Genomic DNA, 16,224 nt, shown 5'->3' on the forward strand with positions numbered 1-16,224 from the left:
CACTGCCTTGTGGAGACAGAGCTTGGTGTCTCTAGAGATCTAACATGACTCAGCTCTATACAAAAGTCCAGAAGAGCCAGGCTCAGAACTGTAAACAAACCAAGTATGTTCTCTGAACTGCCTCTTGGAATAGTTGTCTAATAATGCAGTCATATTTATATTCAGATTTCTCAGTTGGAAGAGTCCCTCAGAAAGTCAGTACTACAAATCAAGCAACTACAAAGGTAAGAGTGCCTCATGAGAACAGTCATCAGAGATGAAGAGTTTCTATGGAGGCTTCCAAATAATTCCTGAAGCATCGGCAAGGGGCCAGTGATAACAGTGGCCACAGTGCAGATGGTGGCTACCTGCATTCTCTCTTGTACATGACAGGAAAGCCAGCTATGGAGGGTGAGCTTGGCATGGCATGTGCTCTTCAAGGCATTTCCATTGAATGAGTCCATTGTATTAGGATTATTTTTTTCACTTTTGTGACAAAAGCAACTTGAGGAAGGAAGTTTTATCTTTGTCTCACAAGTTGAGGGTACAGCAGCCCATCGTGGTAGGAGAGGCGTGGCAGCAGTAGCTTGAGGCAGCTGATGATATCATATCTACATTCAGAAGCATAGAAAGATGAGTGCTAATGCTCAGCTCACTTTCTTTCTTTTATTAAATCTAAAACTTCGGCACATGGAATAGTTTTACCTCATTTAATTCAACTTGCAAATTCTCAGAGATATGTCAGAGGTTCTGTTTCCTATGAGATTATAGATTCTGTAAAGCTGATAATATTTTACCTTTTGTCAACTTCATAACTAAACATATCGTTTTAAAGCCATAACTTTCTACCACAACCATCTGATAATGCAAAATGCTGTCCAATTTTAAAAGCCTCCATAATTTGTAATGGTTCCAGCACTATTCAAAAGTGTCAGTGTAGAGCCTCTTGTGAGACACAGTTCATGTCTTAACTGTAAGATTCTACAAAATAAACCAAGTTATATACTTCTACATACAGTGGCACGGGGTTGGGGATTTAGCTCAGTGGTAGAGCACTTGCCTAGCAAGCGCAAGGCCCTGGGTTCAGTCCCCAGCTCTGAAAAAAAAAGAAAAAAAAAAACATACAGTGCCACAAACTAAACATTTGTATTCCAGAAGAAAATAATGAGGGCAAAGCAAAGGAAGGTAAGACCAATACCCAGAAAGGAAGATACCAAGTTGTATTGGTCCATGTCTACTCTCCAGGGTTGAAATCATCCTGTTAGAGTTGTCTGAGCTCCAAAGGACTTTGGTAGCCCACCATGACAATGCACAAAGCTGTTCTTTTAGGGTGGCTCCATTCCATGCCAACAGCATTCTTTGCTGATATACCACGATCCTGGAATCTCCAACATTCTGGGATCTCCATTGTGCTTCAGCCTCACATCTTCATGCTCTAGCCCCTAATGACCTCCTTACCTGGAATCCCAACTGTACCACACATTGCTTGGTCTCAATGGCTTTCTGTAATCTTAATATAAGCCTTGATGGTTTCCTTATTGATGCATCTTTCATTCCTTAGAACTAACACCACATGGACAAGGCTGCCAAATTATGCTGCCTGCTTGAGCCGGGTCCCTTGAACCATAGTTGCATCAGCCTCTATGTGCCTTACAGGATGATCCTAAGGAAACTCTTCTTAGGTTGTATTTGGCTTTTCACAAGATGGAGCCTTTGATGGTGGGAGTCTTGCCTCAGAGTTCTTGTTCTATTTTCCCAGTGCAACGCTTAAGTTTTCTCTTTAATGATGTTAATTGCTTTAACAGTTATAGCTACTTTCTCATCACTCACACCTTATTTATCTATAACTTTAAACTACGTTTTTTTCCTGCTAAGGGGCAATTTATTTCTTTCATATTTAAATATTTGTTTCACTCTTACTCTTTTTCTTCTGTGATAAAAGAGAAGAGCAGTGAGCAGTAACCGTGGCACAGCCTGGGTACTATTCTATCTTCTAATTTCCTCCACAAACAAATTAGTCTGTTTCTTTTTAGTTCAGCTTCATTTAAGTTCTTAGAACATAACACAAATGGCCTCTAGCCCTTCTCCTCTGAACCCCCATGAGCTGAGCCTCCACCATCTACATTTCTGTCAGTATTTTTTTCTTCCAATTCCCTACCATTTGGGCCCATCAAGCTCCGCTCATGATAATCTAAGAAGTTTTTAAGCTCTAGACTCTTTCACATTCTCCCTGCAAACTGGTTTCAAAGGCCTAAGAACCACATGATCAGCTTTATCATAGCAACAGTTCCACTTCTCAGTATCAATTTTCTCTATTAATTATTTTTCTCATGGCTGTGACAAAAGCATATCCTACTTAAGGAAATAAGTTTGTTTTACCCACATTTTGAAGTGGAAGTCCTTCACAGTAGGAAAGTATGGAGGTAGTAATACCTAGTCATATTGCTTCTGCATTCAGGAAACAGATAAATTCTGGTGACCAGCTTGCTTTCTCCTTTCCATTCAGTGCAACACCTTCTTAGCTCATTGGATAGTACTACACCCACATTCAGAATGAGTTGTCCCAACTCAGGTAACCAGTCTAGAGACTTGCTCACTAACATGCCAAAGGTTTAGATGATTCTAAATCCTAACAAGTTAGCAATTAAGATGAACCACACAGCCATTCATCATAATGGAGCACACCCCAAAGTGCTACAACTGACCAAAAGTATATAACATTCTGGATGTATATAACCATCTGGAAAATAACAAACATTAAAATTCTCATTTCTTGTCTGCTTTAGTCAATGCCTCAATAATACTCCAGTTATGAAACTCTGTTTGCATTTAATATCCACGAAATATGGAATCCATAACACCATAGTTTAGCCAACACAATGACACAAGACTTGGTGCATGCTTTGATCATTTTGGCTATGTTTTTCTGAGATAGTGGTACAATTTCCTGTGAGGCTTTTATATGTAGAATAGTCACTTTGATGTTTCTCACTGCTTACCTGTGTGTGTGGACTCCAACTGGCCTAACCCAACCAAGCACCTGAAGCTGGCCTGAAGGCATGGCGATGTTGGGCCTGAGAATGTGACTGGAAGGCAGGTTAGTACTTATCATAGCTCCTGACCAAGATCTTCTTTGCCTCCATCTTGAGGAAAATACCTCTTTCCTCTATCCTTATTTTCAAAAAACGGAGACCAAAAGAGATGGCTCAGCAGTTAAGAACATTTGCTGTTTTTTCAGTGGGCCATAGTTTGGTTCCCAAATCCACATCAAGTAGTTTACAGCTGCCTGTGTTCTGGGAAATCCAGTACACTCGTCAGACCACCATGGGCATATGAAAGGCACCATTCTTGACATCAGACGTTCGTGTGAGCCAACATGTTAACTGCTTGTTCTGTTTTAGTGCAAGCAATAAATGAAATTATATATTAGACAGGGACATGTGCTGTTATGATGAATGGTACTAGGTGAGAGAAATGAACACCATTGAGGGCCCCAGGAAATGACTTTAGAACAGAAGTCCAAGTCACAGTTGTTGATTAATGTTTATTCTTAGCTTATTTGGTCTGACTGGTTTGGTTGCAAGCATAGACTATCTTAACATTCAGACCAGTGCGTAGGCTGCAGTATCTCATCTGCATTGTCCATACATGTCTTGTAAGACTGTGGAAACAGACATACTTTGTTCTACATTCACATAAGCATTCCACATTGACCAGACTAGGTCAAGCAGGCAGGGGGCAGCCAAGGTACATCCTACAGTGAATAGACATCTTAGCATGGAACAAACACTGATCAGGGTTATTGGGCAGAAGACATCAGGCAAGGTTGTCTCTGCTGCCTTCTGTCATTAGAGATCCAGGGCTTGCTTTGCTGGGGAAAAAATTACAACCCTCATTTACTTGTCTCCATTTCTCCTGTTAGCTGTTAAAACTGAATGGATTAATATTCCTCATTTTCATATTTGAATTTCATGCAATTAAAACATAACTTACCAATGACCCATTGTTGTAATAGTTACAACCAGAAGTGTCAGTTGTCTACATGGTGGCCAGTCTTTGTATTACTTTGCTTTCCAGTTGGGAATGAATAAAGCAGTAGGACAAGAGAACATGTAGAAATCCATGCAGTTAACTATTTCCAAGCCTTTATATACTTTGGAATGAATGAAAGAGAAATCAATTTCATTAATTAATCTACTACCTTTACTTCATTCATTTAGTATGAGGTCATCACAACAACCAGCTTTCAACACAATCAAAAATTCAGTTTCAAGTAAGTGAAGTAATATCATAAAGGAGAATACAAAGATACCTGATGGTAAGCCACAAAAAGTAGGCACTAATGTGAAGATTATTTTTCAATCATTTTTTCCTTTAGCAAAGCCAAATGGATATATCTTTCTACCACCCAACTCTTCACTCCCTGACAGGTATGTGGGCCTGGTGAGATGATGTAACAAATTGTGAAAATTGTGTAAATAATACTTCTATCTATGGACATGTCTACATTTCTCCTCCTGCCTAGTTCTCCTTCCAAATCACCAAATCACACCTATTAAGTGCCTGGGTAGTTCATTGCATGTCCAGCTACCCTAGGTATTTAGCTTACATTAGTGTGAAACTTGGGTCCCAGAGTCAGGACTTAGATCCTCACTGGACAATCATAGTACACCATGCCCACAGCCATAACAATAAGTTAAAATCATGTGTCTGTGAGTCATCCAGAAAGCCCTGCCCTACCCAAAAGTGTGAAGGCTGGTGTCTGTGTGTATAATACTATGAACATACACCATTCTACTCTGAGAGTGCTAACTTGTGTCACTGGGTACCTTTGGGACAACTCAGCCTTGGAAAGCTCCAGCTATTCCTTAGAAAGTGCACACTCATCATACTATTATGGTCCAAGACCTGATTTGGGAAGGCAGTTTCTATCCTTGATCCTCATGAGTCAGAGTTAAGGAGGAAACCATCATGGGCCTGTGCCTTTAATGGGCTCAGGGTGTTCTCTGAACATGTTTTTTTCTGTGAGTTTAGTTTATGGGTCTGCAGCAAGCTAGAGTAGGTTCCAGGATTCTGTCTTATGATTGGGAAATGTTCACTATAGCACATCCATGCTTTCTTGTTGGGTGTAGAGTCATCAAGCCAGTCAGGCAGACTGTCTCTAGCTGCCCCATAGAAAGTTATCACCAAGACAATATTATGTAGATTAGATATCTGGATTGAAGACACTGAAGACCAAAAGGAAGGTAAGAATCTGGAAACTGTTGGGGTAACATCCCTGTCCAAGAAAAGCAAATTTACATTGGAGCAAATCAGAAAGGGTGTTTCTTCTCTCTGAGCTCACTACCATCATGTAACCAGGCTAGAGGAGAGCCGTATTGAAAATAAATCCAGCTGATGTCTCCCTGTCTTCTTTTTGACTAATGAATGGTGTAATGTGTGAGCTAGTGATATATGTTAAAGCAGTAAGTGAATGCTCCTGTTCATAGAGTGTCTGGTCAGTGGGACTAGGCAGGAGTTGAAGAACTAAGAGGCAGGCTGAGGGCAGGCTGTAGCTCTGCTCTGGAGAAGTTATGCCTAATATACAATTAATGAGCAGCCAGGAGAGTACACTGAGAGTAGCAGACCTATAACCAACCACGTCCGAACAACCGGATGAAGGGGCTGGGAAATTCACTCTTTGACTTATTACATGCAGGGATGTTTAAACTGATGTTTTTAAATTGTAGCAAATTTTTCAGTCTCATGAGTTTGTCTCACTGTTCACAGAATAGAGTCGATGGATATTGACCTGACTTCTCCAGCAAGAAAGGTATGTGTGCCTGGCTATCACACTGCTCAAGGCACATGGTGGTCTCTGGCAAAACCCTACCGTGTTGACCCTGGAGTGAATGTGTTGGTTGTGGTTAGAAATAAGAACATTCCTTTACATCCTCATGGCCAGGCCTATGGGAAGGGCAACAGGGTCCCATGCATTGTTAAGCAAAAGTGGCAGGGCTCATAGTCCTATGCTTCACCTGCTCTTGACCATAATCTAAAGGGAAGTAACTGCTTACCATACACTGAACCCTATCAGCCCATAAAAATAAGTGGGCCAGAAATAGGAGGCCCAAAAAACAAATCCACAATTGTAAATTGGAGAGAAACAAGAACAGTGGAAATGAACCAAAACCTAGGAATAGGCCATAAGGGTCACTTTCCCAATTGAGGCAAAACTTGATTCTGTGCATGTCATATTGTTCAAACATGAGGCCCTCAGAGATGTGTCACAAGGCTGGGTCATTACCAGGTAGGCTGTAAAGAGTAGGATGGAGCAAAGGAAGGAGACCACGTGCACTATTATGACACTTTTTCTTTGGTGTGAGTTCATTATTGTATGTTGCTTCAATAGATCTGCCTCCAAACTAGCACTGTTCTAAGAGCTTTGTAAGGAGAACTATTCTCCTAATAGCCATCCAAAGTAGCTACCAATGCCTGCACTTGTGAATCAGGAGTTATGTCCACTTCTAAGGGAGTCTCCTGAACCTGCTCTTGATGTGATATAGATTCCAGAGTAAATGGGGGTTTAACAGGGAATGAGGACTTATTCATGTCTTGAGGAGGAGATGCTTCAGGTCCTTGGACATTGGCACAAAGATAAACTGCACCTCTGTTCCGCTTACCTCTTGTATATGCTCTCCAGTGCCTACCCACTCTACACTAGGCACCACTCCAATCCCCTACTCCTTACCTCAGGCCTCCCAGAAGTTCACAGATCCCTGCCACATATCTCAGTTCCTTGGAGACTAGACACTTGCTTCTACCTCTCTACCTGAGGTCTTGTTTCATGGCTTTACATGATTCCCATATTAATGGTAAAGAAAAATTCTTTGTCAGGTCATTCACTTTCAGGTTTCCTTAGCACCTGAGCTGTTGGGGTGAGCCAGAGATATTGAACAGTCACAGTTGATACCTTAGAGTGGAAAAATCATAATTCAGTGAGTGAAATTTCAAACCTAAATGTCAGGCTACATATTGGCAGACATCTGAAAAGGGGGCAGATAAACATTTTACAAGCAAGGCAGATGGTCTTCTCTGGATCAAGGAAAGATGGCAACGTTACCTGTGCTCCTAGTATCTCTGAGAAAAGGGAGCCTAAGCAGGATTCAGCCAGGCAGCCCAACCAAGATCATTCAGGAGATTGCTTGTCCTTTCCTCTGTTAATAATCCTAGTGAAACTCAATGGGGGTCTCAGATCATTTACTATTTCAGGTTTACTATTTCAGGGCCTGGGAGAGCAGAGGTGATCCTCTGCCCTACCTGTTCTATCTCAGCCTGTAGGGCTATCATCCCGTGAGCAGGCGGTTTTATTAGAGGTGGCAGGACTGTAGAGCTAGAGCTCCAGGACATGGGTCCTTAGGAATAAAAGTGACAGTTGGGAAATGTTACTGCTTGTTTTCCTTTGCTTATTTAGCCTGAGACAGCAGCAGGCCCTTCAAGAATTTCTCTGATTAGTCCGCCTCAGGATGGACGCATGGGTGAGTAAAAGTCCCTGCACCTACTTCATATTCATGCACAACCTCAGGTGTGTCCTGAGAGCCACATTTCACCAAAGGTGGGTACCTACCCACTGAAGGACCGCCCTCTACTAGCTGACTGAGAGTTTGGTTCACCTCAGCAAAGATACTGTGAACCATTTTAGGAGAAATTCTTAAGATCATGCACCGTGGAGAAAAACTGATCTCCTTGTGGTTTAGTCAAAAGTTGTTTTGCCTCTTTATTTGCTGGTAACTGACTTAGATTGCTGGCCCATTGCCCTGATGGGTCTTGTCCAGTGATCTTTCCAGACCCTGGTTTTTCTCATGTGGGTTCTCTAATATACCCAGCCCTCCTCCTGTCTGAGTGTGGGAACTCTCATTGCCTAATGGGTCAAATTTCAAAACATGCTGTCTTTCCTCACAGTTCTCCCCTGCTCTATCCTTGTGTAGGTGGAACAATATAAAAATAACTTAAACTGGTAGAGAGAAATACCAGGGAATAAAGTGCTTGCTGTAGAAGCATGAGGACCTGAGTTCCATTCCCCAGGCACAACAGTGCACATCCTAGTAGTACTAAGGGAACAGAGAGAGATGGATCCCTAGAGCTCACTAGCCAACCAGTCCAGCTTAGTTGGAAAGTTTCAGACTTAGCAAATTGGGGAGATTCCTATCTCAAAGACTGAAATAGAAAATGACAGAGGAAGATACCTAGCATTAACTCCTGGGCTCTAGGTGCACACACACAAAGAAAAACAATTAACATAGCTCAAAAAATGTTACCAACCAGTTCCATGTCCTTTACTCTACCTGGTCATGGAATGGTGGGTAAGTGAGAAACTCTTAAAAAGTGCTGATCTTTGACAGCATTTATAACCCTTGACTTCTTCAGCTAAGCTGTAGGCAGGAGCAGTAGCACTCTGTAGTGTTATGATTTAAGTGAAGGACTCAGACATTGGTATCCTCAGTATTAGGTGACAGATCCCTTGACAGTGGCTTCCATTACAGCTTCAATGTCTTAAGATCCCAGGATTCTCCAGATTTCAGGCCTAGGATGTCTGAGACCCTTAGGGTTTGGCCAATATCCATAACACTTCAATTGCCTCTCATTGCTGTTGCCACTGTCACTGATACCACTGGACACAAGGGGGCGCAAGGCTGAGTTTTCAGAGCGGAGTGACAATCACATAACAAAAGTAACACATGTCAGACATGAACCACAAGATGTAGTCAGTGTTAATGTTTCCCATGTAAAGGATCTGTGTTTCCAGATCAGACAACCATGCATCAGTGGTGCACCAGGTGGAAGGACCATCCCTTGATGCGTGTGACCACCGCCCTTTATTTTGGGACAAGGCAGAGCAGGCCTTCCTGGAAGGCCCATAGACAATAGCTGGTAACACTTCTGCTGCCTCTGCTGTTGCTACTGTTTACATTATGATTGCTGCTCTGGTTCTTGCCACGATCACCACTGTAGCTGTCACTGTTGCCATGAGTCTGGCCATTACTGTCAGCTTCTCCTATGGCTCCCACTGAAACTGCTTCCACAAGTACTGTTCCTACCACTGCTGCCTCCTCCTCCTTAGTATTAGCCACATCCTGCTATATCAATTATGGAGATCTAAAGTAGGCAAGAAGAATACTTGGGGGAAGACTGATTGGGCCCAATGTTTCAACACCCAGATACAGCATAAGAGCATATCTCCAGGCTGACAGCAAAGTGAATTGAAAAACCTGCGTATACAGTCACAAAGGGGTTTGCAACAGTACAACCATTGTTGTGTAAATGGACTGCTGCATTCACCAGTTATGGCACTGTCCATTTTATATAGTCACAGTCCCTCTGTTAGATCACCAGGAAATATGCTTCCCTCTGGCTTGGGTGCAAACTTCACTGAAATTTGTCATAACAGAGTCTAGTACTGCTGTTTGAAATCATTGTGGCAATGATTTGCATTCAAGAGCTGGATCTGTGTTTCAACAGCAAGCAGCTATAGTTTCCACAAGGCATCCATGAAGTGTTTAGAACCATCATTACTGACATAAGGGTAGTCCAACTGACTGCTTGACTGGCAGTTCTTCATTCAAGGCAACTGTGATACCAGAAAGGAGTCTTTTTTCCTTTTTTTTTTCCTAATTTTTCTCTCATACATTACATCCTGACCACAGCTTCCACCCTGCTTCCAGTCTCCCATCTTACCCAGTTCTACTCCTCTTCCATTTTCCTTCAAAAACAAAAGCAGGCACCCCAGGGACAACAACCAAACAAAGCATATAACAAGTTACAGTAAGACTAGGCACAAACCCTCAGATCAAGGCTGGACAAGGCAACAGTTGGAAGAAAAAGCTCCCAAAGAACAGGCAAAGGAGTCAGACACCTTCCACTGTTGGTATGATTTTTTGTCTGTTTTGTTATTTAGCTATTTCTTTACCTCCCTTCCAACCTTTATTTCACTCTAATCCCTTCCAAACCCCTACACTAGGTAAGAGAGAAAGAAAGTTAGAGGGGAAAGGAGAGGTAGATCTTTTTTACTACTTTCTGCTGATTAGGGGTGTTGTGTTTCTTGGGGCCAGTCCAGTCTTCATCAAGATATCCCCAACTTCTCACCAGACAGCAACAATAGCCACATATGTGCCTGGGACCGTGGACCAGCCCCTGTATGCTCTTTGGCTGGTGGCTCAGTCTCTGGGAGCTCCCAGGGGACCAGGTTAGTTGATACTGTTGGTCTTCCTGTGAGATTGCCATCTCCTGGAAGGCCTTCAATCCCACCCCTAACTCTTCCACAAGGGTCCCTGACCTCTGTCCAATGTTTGTCTGTGATTATCTGCATCTGTCTCAGTCAGCTGCTGGATGGAGCCTCTCATAGGGCTGCTATACTAGGCTTCTGTCTATAAGCACAACATAGTATCACCATTAATAGCATTAGGGGTTGGTGCCTGCCCATGAGATAGGTCTCAAAACAAGTCGGCCACCCATCACCCACTCCCTCTCTGCTTCATCTTTGTCCCTGCATTTCTCTTAGGCAGTACCAATCTGGGGTCAAAAGGTTTGTAGGTGGGTTGGTGCCCCATCCCTCCACTGGGGGTACTGTCTGGCTACTGGAGGTTGTCTCTTCATGTTCCATATCCCCACTGTCAGGCATGTCAGGTAAGGTCACCTGCATTGACTCCTGGGAGCCTCCTTCATCCTGGGTCTCTGGGACTTCCTAGAAAATCTTCACACCCCCACCCCCAGCAGCTACCGATTTCCGTTCATTCTCTCTCCTGTCTCTTTCCATACCTGATCCTGCCCCCATTCCCCTCACTCTCCCCTCTCCCACCCAAAACCCTCTCTCCCTCTGCCTCCCATGACTATTTTGCTCTCCCTTCTATGTGGGATTCAAGCATCCTCTCTTGGGCCTTTTTTCTTGTTTAACGTCTTTGGATCTGTGGAGTATGTCTTGGGTTTGCTGCTTATTGGCTAATATCAGTGAGTGCATACCATGCTGCCCTTTTGGATTTGGGTCACCGCACTCAGGATGATATTTTCTAGTTCCATCCATTTGCCTGTGAAATTGATGATATCCTTGTTTTTAATAACTGAATAGTATTCCATTGTGTAAATGTACCAAAAATTTTTTTATCCATTCTTTGGTTGAGGGACATCTGGGTTGCTTCCAGTTTCTGGCTATTACGAATGAATAAAGCTGCTATGAACGTAGTAGAGCATATGTCCTTGAGATATGGTAGAAAATCTTTTGGGTATATGCCCAGTAGCAGTAGAGCTGGATCTTCAAGTAGAACTATTTCCAATTTTCTGAGAAACCTCCATATTGATTTCCAGAGTGGTTTTACAAACACCCATCAGCAATGGAGAAGTGTTCCCCATTTTCCACATCCTCACCAGCATATTCTGTTATTTGAGTTTTTTGATCTTAGCCATTCTGACTAGTATAAGATGAAATCTTAGGGTCGTTTTGATTTGCATTTCCCTGATGACTAATTAATAAATGGGACCTCATGAGACTGAAGAATGTAGTCTTTTCAGATGGAATTCTTTGACTTCCTATTATTCACTATGATTCCTATTATTCACTATGGTTCCTATTATTCACTATGGTTCCTATTATTCACTATGGTTCCTATTATTCACTATGGTTCCTATTATTCACTGTGTGTCTTTTCAGGACCTGGCAACTCATTTGTTGTAGTGTTTAATAATATTTCATTATGTGGATGTATCATAGTTTCTTCATCTTCTTACTGAATGACATCTTGAATGCTTTCAAGTTTGCCAACCATTAAAAGGCTGTTACTGTCTACTAGAGATGTTGTGTGAACTTGGGTTTTATAACTCTTTGAAGTAAATACAAATATGACCTGATTACTGCAGTCATATAGAAAAAGCATGTTTAGCTTTCTAAGAAACTGTCAATCTGTCCTTCCAAGTGACTTGTCTTTTCTAACAACAGCTAACAAGGAACGATATCAAGAGGAATAAGAACAAAACAGCATAACACATAGTAGACCCAATTCTAACTACACAAAGTTACCTTAAGTGGGATAGTCTGAATGCTCCAGGGAAAAGGTCAGAAATTGTCAGACTAGCATAAAAATCACACTTACATTCTGTCTATAAGAAATATAATCGGGGTTGGGGATTTAGCTCAGTGGTAGAGCGCTTGCCTAACATGCTCAAGGCCCTGGGTTCGGGCCCCAGCTCCGAAAAAAAGAAAAGAAAAAAAAAAAGAAATATAATCAATTCAAAGGAAAAATAGGTGAAGAAAAACTTACAGAGCACACATCATACAAACAGCATCCAGGAAGGAACTAGAGAGGTTTTTCTTCATAGTTAGACAAGCTAAATTTTAAGATAACAATATTACTAGTAGCAAAGAGATATTTTATGATGCCAAATGCTTGCTATAATAGGAAGATAAAACAATTCCTGTGTATAAACAACAAACTCAAATATATAATGAATCAAAAAGAAATCCAGCAACTATAGTTTGGGGGTATTTCAATATTCTATTGCCTACTAAACCACTAAATATGCAATTTCTAAGAAGTTAGAAGACTCGAAGAAATTTAGCCAAATTAACTTATAAAAAAATCATATAACAGCATCACCTGAGAATAGAAGAGTATAAATTCTTTTTAAGTGCAATGGGGCATTCTCCTTGAGGTGCTTTCCAGGCCTTCAAATATGGCTATCCAGTATTTACTGATCACCTGTGTACCACAGGTATTCATACTGGCCCGCCCTTGCTAACCGTTGGCCATCAGAACAGACACCATGGCTCGGGGCAACTTTGTGAAACTAAAACTCAGCTGGCCTGATTGGCTCTGGTCCCAACTACTTACATCAAGCTGCCAGTTTATTTGAATTGCTTACATTATGCCTGAGTTGAAAAGTCATAAGTACAAAGATAGAACAAAAGACTCATGTCCCTTCTGTGGCACTAGAAGGACTTGGGGTACTTAATGGATCATAGTCATACTCAGAGAACTGTCTAGAGTCAGATCTGTGGTTGCATGTGTCACTTGATACTGATCTCACAATGGAGACATGGTGACGCCATCAGAGAAGCACCAGCAGGTATGATCTGGTACTGTGATACACTAATACTATACAGTGTGCTTTATCCCCTCCACAGGCAGTGCCTCCTGCCGGGGACCCCAGCATCTCAGCTTGACACCAAGCCATGCAAGCACAGCAAAGGCTTTCAGGTAGGTCTCCATTAGGGCAAAACATAAGCCAAACAAAACCTCTAGCCAGTACTGAAACTGACAAGTTGTCTCTTAATCTTGTGTGTCCGTGTTTGGAGAAGGTTGTATTATATGCTACACATTATAGTTTGCATTTTTAATACAAGGTGTGACTTAGAGACCTCAAAAAGGAATAGTGAATAGATAGATGCACAGTAGCTCTTTAAATGACTAGGCTAGGGTCACAAATGTTTCCTATAAAAGCCAAGATGTAAATAATCTTAATTTTCATGCAGCTTCTCAGCTTTGCCTTTGTATGAGAAGGGTGGCTGGAGGAGTAGAAGCTCGCAGGCTGACTATATCCCCATAAAACACTTCACAGCCACAAAAACAGACTGGCTTGGCCCATAGCTGTGGTGTACCAATTCTAAGGACATATCTTTATATGTCCTTAGACATATATAGTGGTTGACTCAGTCACACCTTTTTATTTCTTTTTTTTTCTTTTTTTCTTTTTTTTTTTGTGGTTCTTTTTTTCGGAGCTGGAGACCGAACCCAGGGCCTTGCGCTTCCTAGGTAAGCGCTCTACCACTGAGCTAAATCCCCAGCCCCAGTCACACCTTTTTATATGGACAGGTAGGAAACTCCCAGTGTCTCTCACACACATTGAGTATCAAAGACCAATCTCCATAAGGCAAGCCCTCCACTTTCAGCTGCTTCATAGGCCTTTGAACACCCTACAGTGCCATGATCAAGTCTGCATTTTACTGCCCACCTCCAGCTACCCCAGTTTCAGTAAGCACATTGCTTGGTTCATATAGCCATGTGTGCCCCTTGGGCCCTGGGGTCATTTACATTTGCCTGTTGCTTGATGTACAACAATCAAATACAATAAGACTTTGCCTACCTTTTTGAGAACCTTTTCCCTCCCTCCTTGATGCTGACTCACCTTGAATCACCAACCTTATCTCATTCTCTACTGGATTTTATATCCCCTGGTTGGGTAGTATATTGTATTAGTACAATCCCAGCACCCAGTTACTGGCTCCTCTGGACTGTGTGGTTATACACATAGAGCAAGTATGTTGATGAGTGTCTAGGCTCTGTTTGAATCACCTGTGGTAAGATAGCAACAGAGGTAGCTAACTAGAGATTGTTACAGAAAGAACAGAGAAAAGTAAGCATGAACTTGTGGTGTGTTTTCTGTGGAAGGCAAGAAGTACTCATGGTTTATTCTGGGTAACTCTGTGGACTCTGGGCTTACTTGCAGTCGATGCTCATCCAGAATGCACAGGCGAGAAAAAATTGGAATACGTGAATTTGAAAAGGGAAAATAGAGATGTAGGAAAGTAGGTTTGGCTGTGAGAAATGTGCCTACAGGCAAGCTGTTCATAACTTACAGAAATTAGCTTCTTTAGTATGAGCAGTGTCCTTAGGAACTATAAGGTTCTAGCATGCCCAAAAAACATAAAATCTATAAAAAGTAGGGATTATCAAAGAAAGAGAATCCAGTCAGCTGACAATAACACTGTAAGCTAAGTCTGGGCAGCACACATGAGTCAAGACTCTTCTTGAGACCATAGTCAAAAACATTATGTGGACAAGCTTGCCAAGGAAGTTTCCAGAACCTTCAGAATGCTAAGAATGCATTCCATATGGGGTAGCCTAAAAAAGCAAGATGGTACCCCATGGTAAGAAAGTGCTAGAACTGCTTAGAATTAGTGAAAGCGATTGGGGAAGGTAGAGTGAGGTGACTTCCAGAAACAGTTAGATACAAGCTGAAGCATACTGTGATAATAGGGCAGGACTTTGGTCAGCATCTGTACAGCAAGGCCCTAAGTTTGATGGCAGAACAAAAGCAGCCTCCTGACTGGTCCTGTTCACCCACTTCTCAGCCTAGAGCAGGCCTTATTCATCCTGAGTCCTCAGAACATGTTTTTTCACAACAGATGACCTGCAGGCCACACAGTAGTAATATAACGATGCATAATCATGTTACCAGAGATATAAAGACATTTGTGACTTTGTTTTTGTTTAATTTGTTAGAGTACCACCATTGCAGGTGCCCTACAAGGAACTGTCACCACTTCCAGCATCACAGCTATCCAGCAGAGCAACACAAGCTCCTTCCCCCAGCATTAGCAGTTCATGGACAGGACCACCTCGGCAGCCCATCAGTATCTCAGGCCTGCTGCAGAGACAGAGTGCAGGCAAGTGCTCAGCCAGCTTCTTCATCCCAAGACAGAAGAGTGCACACATGAGTGTTTGTGTAGACACATGTGGTGAGGGCAAACATGAAACCTCACACTCCTGCCAGTGCTGGCTCCTGTCTTCATGACAGCTTTCTACACTAGTCAGCAGTACTCTGAAAAAACTAACCTGACATGAAGTTTTTAAAAACACATATTTAAGCCAATGAACTCTTTTTTTTTCAACTTATTTTTCTTGCTTGATATTTACATTCTTGTTTTCTTCAGCAGTGTCGTGTCACATCTCTTTACATCTCTTAATGCTTTCTACAGGGTCAGCGTCCCCTAGGGGGATGAACACTGAGAAAATGAGCCCATTCTTGCCTTCCACGCCTGCAAATCTACGCTCTGTAGCCAGCCCCTGGCAAGTGTGTGTTCATCGGTAAATATCACTGTACAGTTCATTCTAGAGAGATGATGTAACTAAATAAAGTAGCTTTCTGATAAAGCAGCTGTCTGGATAGCTGGTTGTATTCTTCCTGATACTGTAGACCTCTCCTAAATGTGTGTGTAGAGCCAAAGTAAGCAGCCACCTGGGGCTCACTATCAGGGATGCCCAGACGCAGCTCTCTGGGATTCAGGTCTGCCAGGCTTGTGTCTACAGCATAATGTATGTACACTAAAATCCCCCATAGAGAGCCAATAGTTCAGGGTGCTGTGAGTCTCCAATGGCATAGTTTTGTTATAAAGACTTGTATAGCTGTGTTCTGCCCTGAACTTAAGTTGCAGGTGAGGTCTAATGGCAGAGAACCTATTGGTCTGTTGGAGAGTGGACCCTTCCTATGGGAGGCATA

At 42.3% G+C, this 16,224-nt stretch overlaps 1 protein-coding gene across 3 annotated transcripts in view; it reads left to right on the top strand.

Annotated features, from left to right (window-relative positions):
* Window positions 1–15,881, top strand: part of Rnf212 (ring finger protein 212) — a 41,491-nt gene extending 25,610 nt beyond the window's left edge. Inside the window, exons 5-12 of one of the 3 annotated variants that reach the window (XM_003751319.6) lie at window positions 166–224; window positions 4,200–4,252; window positions 4,358–4,409; window positions 5,749–5,791; window positions 7,433–7,496; window positions 13,130–13,202; window positions 15,228–15,391; window positions 15,704–15,881. In XM_003751319.6, coding sequence (XP_003751367.2) covers window positions 166–224; window positions 4,200–4,252; window positions 4,358–4,409; window positions 5,749–5,791; window positions 7,433–7,496; window positions 13,130–13,202; window positions 15,228–15,391; window positions 15,704–15,816 — 621 coding nt within the window. In that variant the 3' untranslated portion in view covers window positions 15,817–15,881. The remainder of the gene's footprint in view (window positions 1–165; window positions 225–4,199; window positions 4,253–4,357; window positions 4,410–5,748; window positions 5,792–7,432; window positions 7,497–13,129; window positions 13,203–15,227; window positions 15,392–15,703) is intronic. The other 2 variants (XM_017599407.3, XM_039092606.2) reach the window with 2 other exon arrangements.
* Window positions 15,882–16,224: the final 343 nt, after the last annotated feature.

The sequence above is a fragment of the Rattus norvegicus genome, chromosome 14, assembly GCF_036323735.1.
Source record: "Rattus norvegicus strain BN/NHsdMcwi chromosome 14, GRCr8, whole genome shotgun sequence".
Lineage (NCBI taxonomy): Eukaryota > Metazoa > Chordata > Mammalia > Rodentia > Muridae > Rattus > Rattus norvegicus.